This window comes from Felis catus, chromosome C2, assembly GCF_018350175.1.
Source record: "Felis catus isolate Fca126 chromosome C2, F.catus_Fca126_mat1.0, whole genome shotgun sequence".
NCBI lineage: Eukaryota > Metazoa > Chordata > Mammalia > Carnivora > Felidae > Felis > Felis catus.
In genome coordinates, this window is record NC_058376.1 from 71,902,973 (window position 1) to 71,917,555 (window position 14,583).

Genomic DNA, 14,583 nt, shown 5'->3' on the forward strand with positions numbered 1-14,583 from the left:
GGCCCTCAAGCATCACTATGATGAACCATGTACAAGCTGAGAGGTAAATAAAAACCACCAGTATAGAGAGAAGAATGGTGTGAAGCAGAAAATCACAAGAGGGAAACAAAACAAGCCCCATGAGAGAGACATAGGAAAACAATCTTGGTTCTTAACCAACCCCTTTGCAGTTTCAGCTACTAGGAAACCCAAGAGCCCCACTATAATGTTCAAAATAACCACCCCTTTGCTAGGTAATAACTTCAGCTGGGTTTCTATCCCATGCAGCCACGAACAGAAAATCCTTGACTGGACAGACCCTATGTAACTTGCCTAAGATAATTCAAGAAGGTAACAAAATACTTAGAATTAAGATTCACTACAGTAAGTTTTCAGTTAGGGGCCAAACTAAATACCATCTATTTCAAAGGCTCATAAAGCCAATTATGCCAATTAATTAGTTTCTCTGCTTCAAGTAAACACTTCCAATTAGATATACTTACCAGCAGTTTAGCTTGCTCTGGAAGAGTGATCTGTTCCCTTTTTCCATCTGGATACCGCAACATCAACTGTGCTTTTGGTCCTAAAGAAAGGGTTTAAAAAAAAAAGATACAACAGCTTAAGACAGAAGACTAATGTAAACAAATATATAAACCCCTCCAGTAACATTCAAGTTTTAAGTAAAGCAGGTCTAGAATGTAACTCACCATTTACATCTATGCCCTCCACTATTCCATCTGATTTTTCAGGTGACATCTCTAGTATTTCTGAATCCACGGCTGGCAATCCTTGGTGGTTTGTGGCTGTTCCAGGCTCAGTTCTGGCTGGGGGCTCAGTCAGTGGCCTTCTATTCTCCTCTTTTCTATGCCCCAAATCTTTATGGGGAGATTTTCTGGATTTGGCAAGATTCTCTATCTCCTCTTCTTCATCAGAGCCACAAACGGATATGAACTCCTCACTGCCAGAAAAAAGTTCAGATTCAGATTCTTCATCTGAGCGGCTATCCTGTTTTGTCTGTGTTGAATCAAAGTGTGTCTCTTGCAAGGAGGCTCTGATGGCAGCTTCTAGCTGGCTGTCTTCACTTGCATCTATAAGGCTCTCCTGCAAGTTGCAGTCATAAAACATGGGTGGAAAGAAAAAGAAAACAGTTAAACCCAAAAACAGATAAAGTCAAACAGGACATGAGAAATATAACAGCTTGCCAATATTATTTCCTGCTGAATGTTTCTCTTTACTAAATTTTAAGCTATTTAAGTGCAACAACTTTGTCTTACACAGCCAAGATGGAATGTATATTTTAAAAACAAAAATAAAACTGTGCTACGACCTGCCACAACGGTGCTGCAAGCACAAGTTTTCTTTACACCAAAATTAATAAAATCAAGAAAACGGTTTATTCCTGGCCCAGAAAAATACAAGAATTAAGGTTTTAAATATAAAGCCAAACACTAGTTTTTAAAATAGTCAATACAGAAAAGGATGTCTACCTTGCTCCTTATTATATTCTTCAACTAGTACTGCTCTGACACAGAGAGGATAACAACAACTCGGTAATCATCATTTTGCAAAAAATCTAACAGATCTGTAACATTCAAACCAAAATAAAACAGCATATAATAAATAAGGAAAAACAACAATTATATTTTCCCAAGCTTAATTACAATGAAGGTTTTCATTGTGATCATGAGAAAAGCAAATTCCAACAGTTTTCCACTAAGTAAAGTTCTGTCACAAGTATCACTAAACTGATTAAGTTACAAAATATGGGTTTTTTGAATGGAACTTATTTAGATCCTAACTCAAATCATTAAAAAAAATTTTATAAGTTAACAAAATTTTGTAAATTTTGTAAGCTGAACAGTAGACATCTCCTGATATTCAAGAATTGCTGTTAATTAAGGACGTGTTACTGGCATTGTGATTGTGTTTCAAAAAAATAAAGAGCCTTTATTTTTTTTGTGGTTTTTTCTTTCTTTTTTTGTTTTTTAAGAGTCTTTATCTTTTAAAGATACATGCCAAAGCATTAATGAATAAAAAATGAATTCTTAGATTTATTTCAAAATAATGTGAATAGGATGGAATATAAATGAAACAAGACTGGCCACATGCAATAATTACTGAAATTAGTTAATGGATACATACAGGCTCAATAAACTCCTACTTATGAATATGCTTAAAATTTTCCACAATAAAAAGGCAAAAAATATATGGGTCAATAACAAAAAACTAAAGGAACCTCATTTTGGCTTTTGTATAACAAAAAAAATTAAATCATATAGCAAAAAAAAAAAAATAAGGAAAAAATGTTGAATAAACTTAAGGCTAAGCTACCACCAAAAAAAGGGTAAGTATGTGACCTGCAATGGCTTTGAAGTGGATTGCAGGTTCATAATAATGACGGTGCACAGCATGCCGTTTGATTTTAAAGACTGTCTAACATGGCAGACACTACAGACTTCCTATCCAATATCCATTCTCCTTTCTTTCTTTACTTACAGAATCCTAATCATGTCTAAAAAAGAAAGCACACCCAGCTAAAAAATTCCATTTATCAATTTCCCTTTCAGCTAGAAAAAAATTGTGATATGGAGCTAGAGAAGAACTTACAGAGAAATTACAGAACTCAACACACATAATAGAAAAGTCTGAAATTAATGACTAAGTTTTCATCTTAAATTAAAAAAGTACCCACACAGAAAATGAAATTAAATCCAAACAGCAGAGAAGGAAAGAGAAAGAACAAAAATCAACAACCTAGAAAAAAGAAAAATTATTAAAACCAAAAGCTGGTTGTTTAAAATCAGTAAAACTGATAAGCCTCTAATCAGATTGTCAGGAAAAAGAAACCACAAATCACCAGTAACAGGGGATTAATAACAATCACTATAGATGCTACAGGCATTAAAGAGAATAACAAGGAAATATAATGGACAGCTTTATGTCAATATATTCAACACCTCAGATAAAACGGACAAAGCCCTGGAAAGACAAAACCTACTAAAAAGCTCATTAAAGAAGTAGTAGATACTTGAGTAGTCCTATATCTATTAATAAGTTGAATCTGTAGTTTAAAACTTCCCACAAAGACTCCAGACCCAGGTGGCTTTATTGGTGAATGTCATCAAACAATAAGGAAGAAATAAAATCAATTTTACACAAATTCTTCCTGAAAACAGAAGCAGGAAAAAACACTTCCCAATTCATCAAAAGGCCAGCATTAACCTAATACCAAAACCAAAAGAAGGCATTACAAGGAAGACAAAACAAATGACAAAGAAACTATAAACCAATATTCCTCGTGAACATATAGACCCAAGAATTCTTGACAGAATTTTAGCAAATCAACTGTATCCATAAGAAACATATAGCTAACATCAAAGTTAATGGTAAAAGAGTGAATACTTTCACCCCTACACCAGAAGCAAGTTAAGGATGTCTAATCTCACTACTTCTATCTATCTTTGTATTGGAGGTCCTAGTTAAGAAAAAGAAAAGGCATAGAGACTGGAAAGGAGGAAGTAAAATAAGTCTATTTGTTGACGACATGACCATCTCTCTATATATATATATAAAAAATTCTAGGGGCGCCTGGGTGGCTCAGTCAGTTGAGTGTCCGACTTCGGCTCAGGTCATGATCTCGCAGTTCACGTCGGGCTCTGTGCTGACAGCTCAGAGCCTGGAGCCTGCTTCAGATTCTGTGTCCTCCTCTCTCTCCGCCCCACCCCTGCTTGTGCTCTGTCTGTCTCTGTCTTTCAAAAACGAATAAACATTAAAAAAAAATTCTAAGGGATCTACAAAAAAGCTACTAGAACTAGTAAGTAAATTTAGGAAGGCTGCAGCCTACAAGGTCAATATACAAAAACTGTAAAATATTGTTCAGAGAAATTTAAGACTTAAATAAATGGAGAGATACATGTTCATGGACCTGAATACTCAATATTGTCAAGATGTCAATTCTCTCCAAAATGATCCATAAAGCAATGCAAATCCAATCAAAATCCCAGCAGCTTCCCTTGCTAAAAGGCAACCAATAGAATGGGAGAAGATATTGCAAATGACATACTGGATAAAGGGTATTCAAAGTCTATAAAGAACTTAACAAACTCAACACCCAAAAAAACAAATAATCTAGTGAAGAAATGGGCAGAGGACATGAAATAGACACTCTTCCAAAGAAGACATCTGGATGGCTAACAGACACATGAGAAGATGCTCAACATCACTCATCATCAGGGAAATATAAATCAAAATCACAATGAGATACAACCTTATACCTGTCAGAGTGGCTAAAATTAACAACTCAGGGAACAACAGAAATTGGTGAGGATGCGGAGAAAGGGGAACACTTTTACACTGTTGGTGGGAATGCAAACTGGTGCAGCCCACTCTGGAATAGTATGGAGGGTCCTCAAAAAGTTTAAAAAAAGAAAGTGACAAACTGATTCTAAAACTTATGTGGGAACACGAAGGATCTGAAATAACCAAACAACTATAAAGAAGAATAAAGTTGGAGAACTTACACCATGCAATTTCGAAATTTACCAAGCTACTATCACTAAGACAGAGAAAAGTGGTGTAGAGAAAGACATAACATAATCACTGGAAGGAAGAGTCCATAAACCCACACATATATATGACCATTTTTTGACAAAGGTGCAAAGGGCAATTCAATGGAGAAAGGATAATATTTTCAACAAATGGTGCTGGAACAAGTGTACAGCCATATGCAGACAGACAAAAAGCCCCAACTCAACCCTATCCTGACACCATATACAAAAATTCATTCAAAATGGATCACTGACTTAAGAGCTAAAAATAAAAAAAACATGGGATAAAATCTTGGGTTAGGCTAAGATTTCTTAGATAAGAGACAAAAAGCACAAAGTATAAACACTGATAAACTGGATTTCATGAAAAATTTAAAATTTGCTCTTCAAGGGGCGCCTGGGTGGCTCAGTCGGTTAAGCATCTGACTTCGGCTCTGGTTATGATGTCGCAGTTCATGGATTTGAGACCCACACTGGGCTCTGTGCTGACAGCTCAGAGCCTGGAGTCTGCTTCAGGTTCTGGGTCTCCCTCTCTCTCTGCCCCTCCCCCACTCATGCTCTGTCTCTCTCCCTCAAAAATAAATAAAAACATTAAAAATTTTTTTTTAAAAGCTGTAACTTTTTTTATACCTGGCTGGCTCAGTTGGTAGAGCATGCGACTCTTGATCTCAGGGCTGAGAGTTTGAGCCCCACATTTGGTATAGAGATTAAAAATAAAATCTTTTTTTTTTTTTAAATAGCTATAACTTTTCAAAAATAAAATAAAGGCTAACTTATTACAAACATAAAAGCAAATAGATATGCCCACATGACATGCATGGCTTTGACTGCAGATAATAACACTCTGTACCATGTATGTTGATTTTAAAGAATGGCACTATATCAGACACTACTAGTTTCCTATCTCATATCCAGTCTTCTTTGCTTTCTTAACAGGACCTTAATTGTATTTGTGCAAGAAAATATGTCCAGCTAAAATGAGCAGAACTCTTATCTGTATCTGTTTACTTTTGTACAGAGGCACTACCCTCATCTTCCTTGTCCATGCTTGGATATAATGCCTGGGAGCAGAGCATCTATATTGTGATTGTACGAACAAGCCAACAGTAAGGATGGGGGGATGGGAGGGAGGAAGAGGAGAAATCTGGTTTCTTGACATCCACAGAAGTCACATTCTAGACTGCCTGCCTTGACTTCTTGTTGAACAAAGTAGATGTCTTCTTTATGTCATTATCTGTTGGTGTTTCTCTTGCACACAGTTGATCAATATTTGTAACATTCATCGAATTGTATCAGAAGTGGGGTCTGAGGTACTGGTCACCCAAATCATCCCTATGTATTTGTCCAATGTTATGGTCCCATTCTTTCCCACTAAACGTCTTACTTTTCATAAGAGACCTGGTGAAGTTGTTAACTTAATTTATGTTGTTGTAATTCAGCAACTCACAAGCTCAGGCTCTGGTTTTTGAAAATATCAGCCTTAGGTATGACTGCAAAAGATAAGAAACTCTCTCAGGGCAATTATAAAGACTCTTTGGGGTTTTTTTTTGCCTTAAAAAAGAATTCTACCTAAGCAAAACTTCTCAGAATAATGAAAAAAACAAACAAAAAAGTTGAAACAATGTTTTAGTTTTGTACTACTGTATCTACCTCAATAAAAATTCTCTAGGTGGGGGGGAGGGGGGGGAAGAAGAATTCTATACCACCCCTTGGCAAGCATGCATACCATTCTGTGCCTGTGTGCTTTATTCTAGGTGATAAACTTAAGGAACAGTTTCATAACTGCATTATATGGACTGCTAAAGTCATATCCTCTAAAACTAATTTTATTCTCACTGCCATCAAACCCAAATAGCTCCTACCACCAAATGAGAGTCCCATTATCTCTGAAGGTCTCTTACTCACCATCAATTCTGACTTCAATTATCAAACAGGTCTGCCTCATAATAGCGTATTATAGAAATTAAGTACAGAAATAATCTCTGGGTGGGCCAGGGAGCCAGACCCCAAAGCTATATAACCAGTACTAATGTCTAGCTACACTATGAAAGCTGTCCAGGAAAAATACCATTTCTACTGCTGCTTAGACTTGGATACCAAAAGGCCTGACATGCTACCGCTGAAGAAGTGGATAGCTTGCCGTTATCAGTTCTCCTACCTACCGGTACACATTCACACTGTTTATTTCTAAATCCAGGTCTCTGGTCACATGCCCTTACCCTAACTGCAAAGGAGACTAGAAATATGAATCTTATAATCTCACTGAGAAGATAGGACACTTATGTGGGAAATTATCAAAATATAAGGAGGGTGTCTAAGATGTGCAGCCACAAACTTTAACTTTTACATTATTACCTTTACTCAAACATTTTACACAAGATATTTATATGCAATTACACTTAATTGCCCATCACCACTTCTCAGTCATACTTACTGAACGGGCACATTTTTTGGGGGGACTGCTAGAAAGTCCATCCAGTTGCCCATGTTCACCCAGAAATCCTGTCACTTGGTCCAAGAAAGAAGATACATCTAACTGGTGCCACTCTACTAGCTTCTGACCTAAAAATTAAAAACCAGGGTATATAATAAAATCAATACTCTTTCTGAATATTCTCATTAAATATTTCTTTTGGTTTATGCATAATTAAATTACTGGGAACACACTCCACCCCTCACCAGCCTAAGTTACATAGTATGTTCATAAACTAGAGGATACATTAATTATAATCAACCTAAGCGATTCCTGGCCATCATGACAGAGCAGCTACTTTACCTGCTGATATCATTAACTGCCATTTAGGAAGAGGTTCAGACAAAGCAGTATCCGTATGAAACTCAAATTAATAATAAAACTAACTCTACCCTCTGCTTCTCTGATGGGATTACAACAGCCACTGAACAATCTTAATATTTTAATGATAGAAAACCAAAGGAGATTCCTTATAAAATAACAAGAAAGAAAAAGTTATTCTTTCAAAGGACAAAACTATACAAAAATATAAAAATACTACCATCTCCCAAAGTTACCAGAAACAGACTCCTAAGTATATACTTCATAGATATTTAAATATTTCTCACGGACATGAACAAAAACCCTTCATCTAAAGTATTACAAATAATTCTCAGGATGCGTGGGTGGCTCAGTCGGTTAAGCATTGACTCCTGATTTTGGCTCAGGCCACGATCTCACAGTCCAGGGATAGAGCCCTGTGTAGAGCTCTGCACTACAGTGCAGAGCCCACTTGGGATTCTCTCTCTCTCTGCCCCTCCCCTGCTCATGCTCTCTCTCTCTCTCTCTCACTCTCAAAATAAATAAATAAACATAAAAAAAACAAATAATTCTGAAACTGGATCCAAGTCAAATATTAAAGGTCAATTATTTAGATACGTGAAAGAGAAATAAGTTAAAGGCTGTAAGCTGACATAAATCTTACCTGTCCGTGGATCCAAGATAGAAACATAGGGGAAATCCCCTAGCTTATAAAACTGTATGTATCTCTGACCTTCTTCACTGTCGTGATAAACCTGTTAAGTCATTGATATTAAAAAAAAGTGTCAACTATATCTTTGTTAAATATACCAACAGCAATTAATTATCCAAATACACCTTTGGTATATGTTAGATTTTCACTCCTGTCTTAGATAATTAAAGCCATCTGATGTGAACTCCCTCAACTTCCTGCCTTCAATGCCTCTGGAAACTTGTATAAACATATCACTCTGTTCTTTCTCTCTTCCCAGTTCAGAAGAGGTATTGCCCTTCCTGTTGTTATCTGTCCATCTATGTCATTCCTGACTTTCAACCATATACATCTTAATAAATCACAATGTACTATATATTATATGGTTCAAGTGCCTGGCATAATGCTAGGCAAAGAGATAATCAACAGGTGCTGAATAAACGGTTACCATTCAGAAAAATCATGTTGAATTTAGGGGCCTATAACACACGAGAACAGGCAAATCAATAGCATATCTTGCAGGGAAAAGAATTAAGTTCATTCAGAAGTTTTTATTTTCAATTTATTTTCCATAAAATAAAAAACCAGAGCAAGATCATCTAACCTTAGCTTGGATCATTTATATAAAAAGAAACTAGAACCAGTAAGACCCTAAGTGATAAATGTAAGGACACACAGATGGGAGTATCAAACTCAAGCTAAAATCTAGGCCTTAGTCAAATGTTTTTCCATTACTTCAAGAACTTCTATATCAGTACTGTCAATTATAGTAGCCACTAGAACATGTGGTATTGAAGCACTTGAAATGTGCTAGTCAGATACTGGTTAAACATAAAATACACACCAGATCTTAAAGACTTAACACCAAAAAACAAACAAACAACACCACTTCATATTTTAATATTAGTTTTATATGAGAGAATGTGACTTTATAAAAATATATTAAAATTAATTCCACTTATTTCTTTTGACCTTTTTAAATGTGGCTACTGGAAAAATTACTTATGTAGCTCACATTATATTTCTGTTGAACAGTACAGTTGTACATTCTATTGAAATATATCAACTCTTCTGAGATATAAATACTACATGGCTTACATGGGTTGGTTCTTTTTCCTCCTTCCCTTAGGAATTCTTCATTGCTGACCTTATTTTCACTTGTCCTTACTACTTCAGCCATTATGGGTAGTTTTACTTTTTCATATATCACAATTTAACTGTGAATTTTTTTCCCATTTTATAACCTACTGCCTCCTCCCCAACATCTCATACTACAATAGTAAAATACTACAAAAATTTTGATTAATTCTCCTCACCTGCCAGAAAATGAAATGTTCCCGGATAATATTCTTCACAGCTTCATTGCTCCACACATCACGGTTGAGGCACTGGCATGCAAAGTCTTGTACATTTTGAATGTTTATCATTAGCCACTTATTTTGCATCTGGCCGCACTCTTTGGCCTGTAGAGTAAAGTTATATAACATTTGTCAGAAACACTTTCTATTTGGTAACTGATATGTTTCCGAATTCAGAAGCTGTCCTCATATAAATACAAAATTTTTTCTCAAATATGACATCTAGAGTTTTCAGTATCTATACATTAATTTGAGTATATGTATGTAATTACAAGGTTCATTTTCAAGCATTTTTCAAATTTAAATGAACTGCTTTTCATTTATACACTGTTATTATTCTAATGGCTAGATTTTTTTGTACATTAAACATCTTTACCTAAAAAAGATTCCACAAACTAGGTCAAAAAATCATGTAATCCTATCATATCGTCTCTTCCAATCCCTATCCACAAATATCTCTCCTTTTAAACAAATGTAAGCAGTATGTGTCTATTGCTATTTTATAGAACTACCCTAGACATTTCAGTAAAAGCTGTTGAGGGTTTCTTCTCTTGGGGTTATTATTCCTAAGAATGGGTTTCAAAAATGAGATCACAGGATCACAGACTATTTCAGAATGATCTCCAAGACTCCCCAATGTATAATACAAATATCAATTATGAGTATGTACTTTTTGCCTCACAGTTCCTCATTATCACAAAGACCTAAGAAATGTTGATGAACAGGAAAAGAATGGCACAAAAGCAAATGAGCAAATGCTACCTCAAACCTCTGCACAGGAAGTGAAATGAAAGCCATAGTTTTGAATAATTTTGTCCTGGAACAATATTCTTTTCCTAATCAATTTGACATGGGAAAATCTTAAGAATCAATTAACTCAGATTAATAACAATTGAAAAACATAACATTTTGAAAGTATCATAAAATGCAAAACTAAGAATATCTTCTGTTTTAAGGTTTATGCAATCTTGAAAATACTATTATCCTATTGTTTTGTATGAATCCCCCAGAGAAAATCATTTTCTAATATTCACTACTGATTCCACAAGTGAAAACCCAAGTTCTAAAAAGAATTATCCATGTATTTGAGTCAGGAAGCTGTATTCAAAGGCTTAAAGTATTTAAATATAATAACTCCTTGCTCCTAGGATGTAGTAGTGCCCCACTTACTTCCTTACCTATAGCATGCATACAGATTTCATAAATGAGTAGTAAGTAATTATACTGTTTTAATGGAAGAAAAACTATTTGAGAATAAAGAAAAAATTAACACACAAGGTAAATTTACATCTGCCTTGACTACAGCACTTGACAAGGAAAAAAATGTGTAACATCAAAAATAATAAAAGTCCAGGGGAGCCTGGGTGGCTCAGTCGGTTAAGCATCCGATCTCAGGTCAGGTCATCACAGCATGGTTCATGGGTTTGAGCCCACGTCAGGCTCTCTGCTGTCAGTGCAGAGCCTGCTTTGGATCCTCTGCCTCCCTCTCTCTGTCTCTGTCCCTCCCCAGCTCGTGTGCTCTCTCTCAAAAATAAATTTTAAAAAGCTCAGAGTTTAAAAATGATGCATTCATTTGATTTCTATTTTTTAAAAATTCATTCATTCACATTCATGCTTTCATTAGTTCAGATTCATTCATTCACCAAGTATTTGAGTATCTACTATGTTTCAGGTACAGTTATGGATGGTGGGTTATAGTAGTTACCAAAACACAAAAACCCCTGCCTTCTTGAAGCTTACATGGGGCAAAACCTTATACCAGCAAAAACATCTGAAGATCTATTAAGAAACTACTGCTAGAAGGAAGGAACCACAGAAGATACAAATTTCATGCAAAGCAACATCTGGACTAACTATAAGAGAGTCTTAACACAATCTCACTTAGTATACAAATTATATGAGTCAAGGGCTAGAGGTGTAAGTGGACCATGGGACAATGATGAATCTTCCCTCTTGGAATCTATTAGGCTGTTCTGAGTCAATATTTAAAAGCCATTACAGGGAGACGCAAGGGTAAATATGGCTACACCAAATAGGTATGTGATGGGATTTATCATGACAAGGGGGAAACAGTAAAGACTAACCTCTCTCTCAGTCCCAGACAGATCAGGAAAGTATGAAAAACAAGGATATAGAGGAAATATATATATATATAACACTAAGAAGGAATATACACAGTACTTTTTTATGGAAATGTTAATTATTTTTATTCACATTTACAGCAAGTACTTTTGAAATTACTCTTAGTAATTAGGACTAGGTGCATGTGTAACTGAATGGCAACTTTAACAAATATGCATTAAGGAATATGAGGGAAATTGTTCTGACTCTTTCTGTACGATGTACTCCAGATTATGCCATTCAATCATTTGACACAGGTTTAATGAGGGCCAACCATGTACCAGAAACTCTCCCAGGCACTGTGGAACAGTAAATAAAACAAAGTCCCTGTGTTCATGGAACTTATGGGCTAGTGGAGAAATAAGAAAACCTAAGAAATGTTCTGTTGCCCAGGTCAGATCATTCATCCTAAGTGCTATGCTCACTCAGTTCCAGCTACACGGGTTTTCTTGGCTATATCAGAAATAGGCCTAGATATTTCCAATATCAGTACCTTTGCACTTAAACTATTTTGTCTGCTCTTCCCTTGGACATTCCTATGATTCATAGTCCTTCACTCTATTCAGACTTCTACCAAATCTCATCCTTTCATAATCTTCCCTGATCTTACTATCTACAATAGTTCTGTTCTATCACAATTATACACATATGTGAAACTTATGAAATCAACCTTGCTTTTAATTTCCATTAACAACACTTGTACCTTTAAAAAAAAAAAAGTTTATTTATTTGGGGAGAGAGAGAGACAGAGACAGAGAGAGAGAGAGAGAGAGAGAGAGAGAGAGAGAATGAGAATCCCGAGCAGGCTCCGCATGCATGGTCAGAGCAGAGCCCAATGCAGGGCTTGATCCCATGAACTGTCAGATCAGGGCCTGAGCCAAAATCAGGAGTTAAGACACTTAATCAATTGAGCCACCCAGGCACTGACAGTGCAGAGCCTGCTCGGGATTCTCTCTCCCTGCCCCTCTCTTGCTTGTATGCACACATGCATGCGTGCTCCCTCAAAAATAAACATTAAAAAAAAAAAATAGCCCTTTCTCCTTCCCTTATTCTATTTTTCTTTCTCCCAGCAACTATTATAACCTGAAATTTTTCTTCCTCTCTCCCTCCCTTTCTGCCTCTCTCTCTATATATATACATACATACCAAACATACATATAAAATATATATACACTAAATATGTTATATATTATGTTTTTTATTTGCTTATAGTCTGTTTCTCCCCCTAGATTATAAACTCTTTGATGGCAAGAACTCTGTAGAGCTTGTTTATCACTATCTCCCTATGGCAGAAACTGCGTATAGGTACCAAATACCCATTTTCCCCTTCTCCCTCTTAGTAACAGAGGCTCCAATTTTTGCTAAGCATCTGGATTTCCTAGTGTCTCTTATAGCTATGTGTGGCTATGTTGCTGAGTTCTGCTTAATGGGATGTGAACAGAAGTGATATGTACAACTTTTAGGTTGTGCCTTTCAAGGGAAAAAGTGCGCCCCTTCCCCCCCTTCATGCTGGCTGGAAAGCAAACAAGGTGGTGAGCCATCTTGAATCATATGAACAGAAGCAAGCAAGACCTAGGAAACAACAGTGAAATACAGAAAAAAACTCCACTCCTAGTAACTTTATATAGCAGAACCACTAACAATCTGGACTTCTATCTTGTTTTAAGCTGTTTTTTTTCTTCCTGGTCTCTCTCATATGCCGTCAAATCTTTATCCCAACAAATATAATCCCCATTACCTAGAACAAGACCTTCTAATAGAAGGCTTTGATAAATAGTTACTGAGTAAACAAGTGAATTAATCAGTTTCTCATTTGGTTAGCATGAACCAGAACACCTGAACATACTCTACCTCTAGTTACACTAAGAAAGTCCAGTTTCTAAACCTGTAAAACTGTAGCTCAAATCTACATCTAAAATGGTGCCCAAACCTATGGCTTTTGCCTGAGCAGCAAGAGTGTCCCTCTAATTTTTAACATTCACCTCCTTAATCTTCAGTGACTTAATTTTGTATATTACCTCCCTAATTTTTATAAAACTAATGGATTTACCACTTAGCCATAATTAAATGCCTACCTTTTGTGGGAGTGTTTATGTCATTTAAAGACTTGTAAACAATAAAGCTTAATATTATCAGTAAATAAAAGATAGACTGCTGCAAATAATATAGGTCATGAAATACAAAGAAAAACAGGTCATATAATAACTTAAAGTGAATCAAACTTCAGAGGACAAGATCAAACAAGATTCACATTTTCCCTCAACGAACAAGCATCAAAGTAACTGCTTTTATCAGCCCAAAGGGATCAAACGAAATCAAACTCAGAGTTATTTCATTCAGCCCTGAGCAACTCAGAAGCTGCTAAAAATGGGAAACATGGCAAAACAAACTCAAGTCCTTTTTGCCTTTTATATTGCTGCTATTCTCTCAATGGCTGAATTATCACCAGAACAGTAGAGAGGATACACAGCTACCATATTAAGATCACAAGGCAAAGAAAGAAAACATCTTTGAGCTGACTAATGAACACCAAAAACTCCCTCAATCAACTCTAGTCTTCTTTACATGACAAAAAGAAATGCTTGTTTAGTCAAATCACCATCATTTGGATTTTCTGTTACTTGCAGCCAAACACTCTGAGATTTTACAATTCAGAAAATTAAAACTGAAGAATGGGCTTACAGTTAAATTTTTAATCCTGAGTATTTCATTTAGGCCACTATATGAATATGTCAAAGTACAAAATCTTTTTAAAAAATCAAGCATAACTAACTTCCAAATATGTAGCTACAAACTTCATTTTTGTGATTATTGTTTGACCCGCTTTATCCTAACAGATAAGACTTACCTAAAATTTAAGTGATTTACATCTATGGAAATGCTATTCTGATTCAAAAGAGCATTAACATGCTAGTCAACACACAAAAGCAGCTGTTTGAACACTTCAAGAGAAGGATATTTAAAATCCTAACTAAACTCATTTGTTTAACAAATACTATGTTTCTATAAAATACCATAAACTGGGTCTCAATGATTACCAAAATAAAAAGAAACACGTTACCCCTGCCCTCATTAAGCTTATAATTTAGCAGACAATCAAATAAACCTGCTCTG

General features: G+C 35.7%; 1 protein-coding gene across 2 annotated transcripts in view; it reads right to left on the reverse strand.

Annotated features, from left to right (window-relative positions):
* The window catches only part of UBXN7 (UBX domain protein 7), a 57,572-nt gene that overhangs the window by 7,502 nt on the left and 35,487 nt on the right, over positions 1–14,583 (reverse strand). For both annotated transcript variants that reach the window (XM_003991742.6, XM_045037089.1), the window contains 5 exons: positions 9,307–9,453; positions 7,964–8,054; positions 6,961–7,088; positions 687–1,080; positions 483–562 (listed from right to left, as the gene is read on the reverse strand). In XM_003991742.6, coding sequence (XP_003991791.3) covers positions 483–562; positions 687–1,080; positions 6,961–7,088; positions 7,964–8,054; positions 9,307–9,453 — 840 coding nt within the window. The remainder of the gene's footprint in view (positions 1–482; positions 563–686; positions 1,081–6,960; positions 7,089–7,963; positions 8,055–9,306; positions 9,454–14,583) is intronic.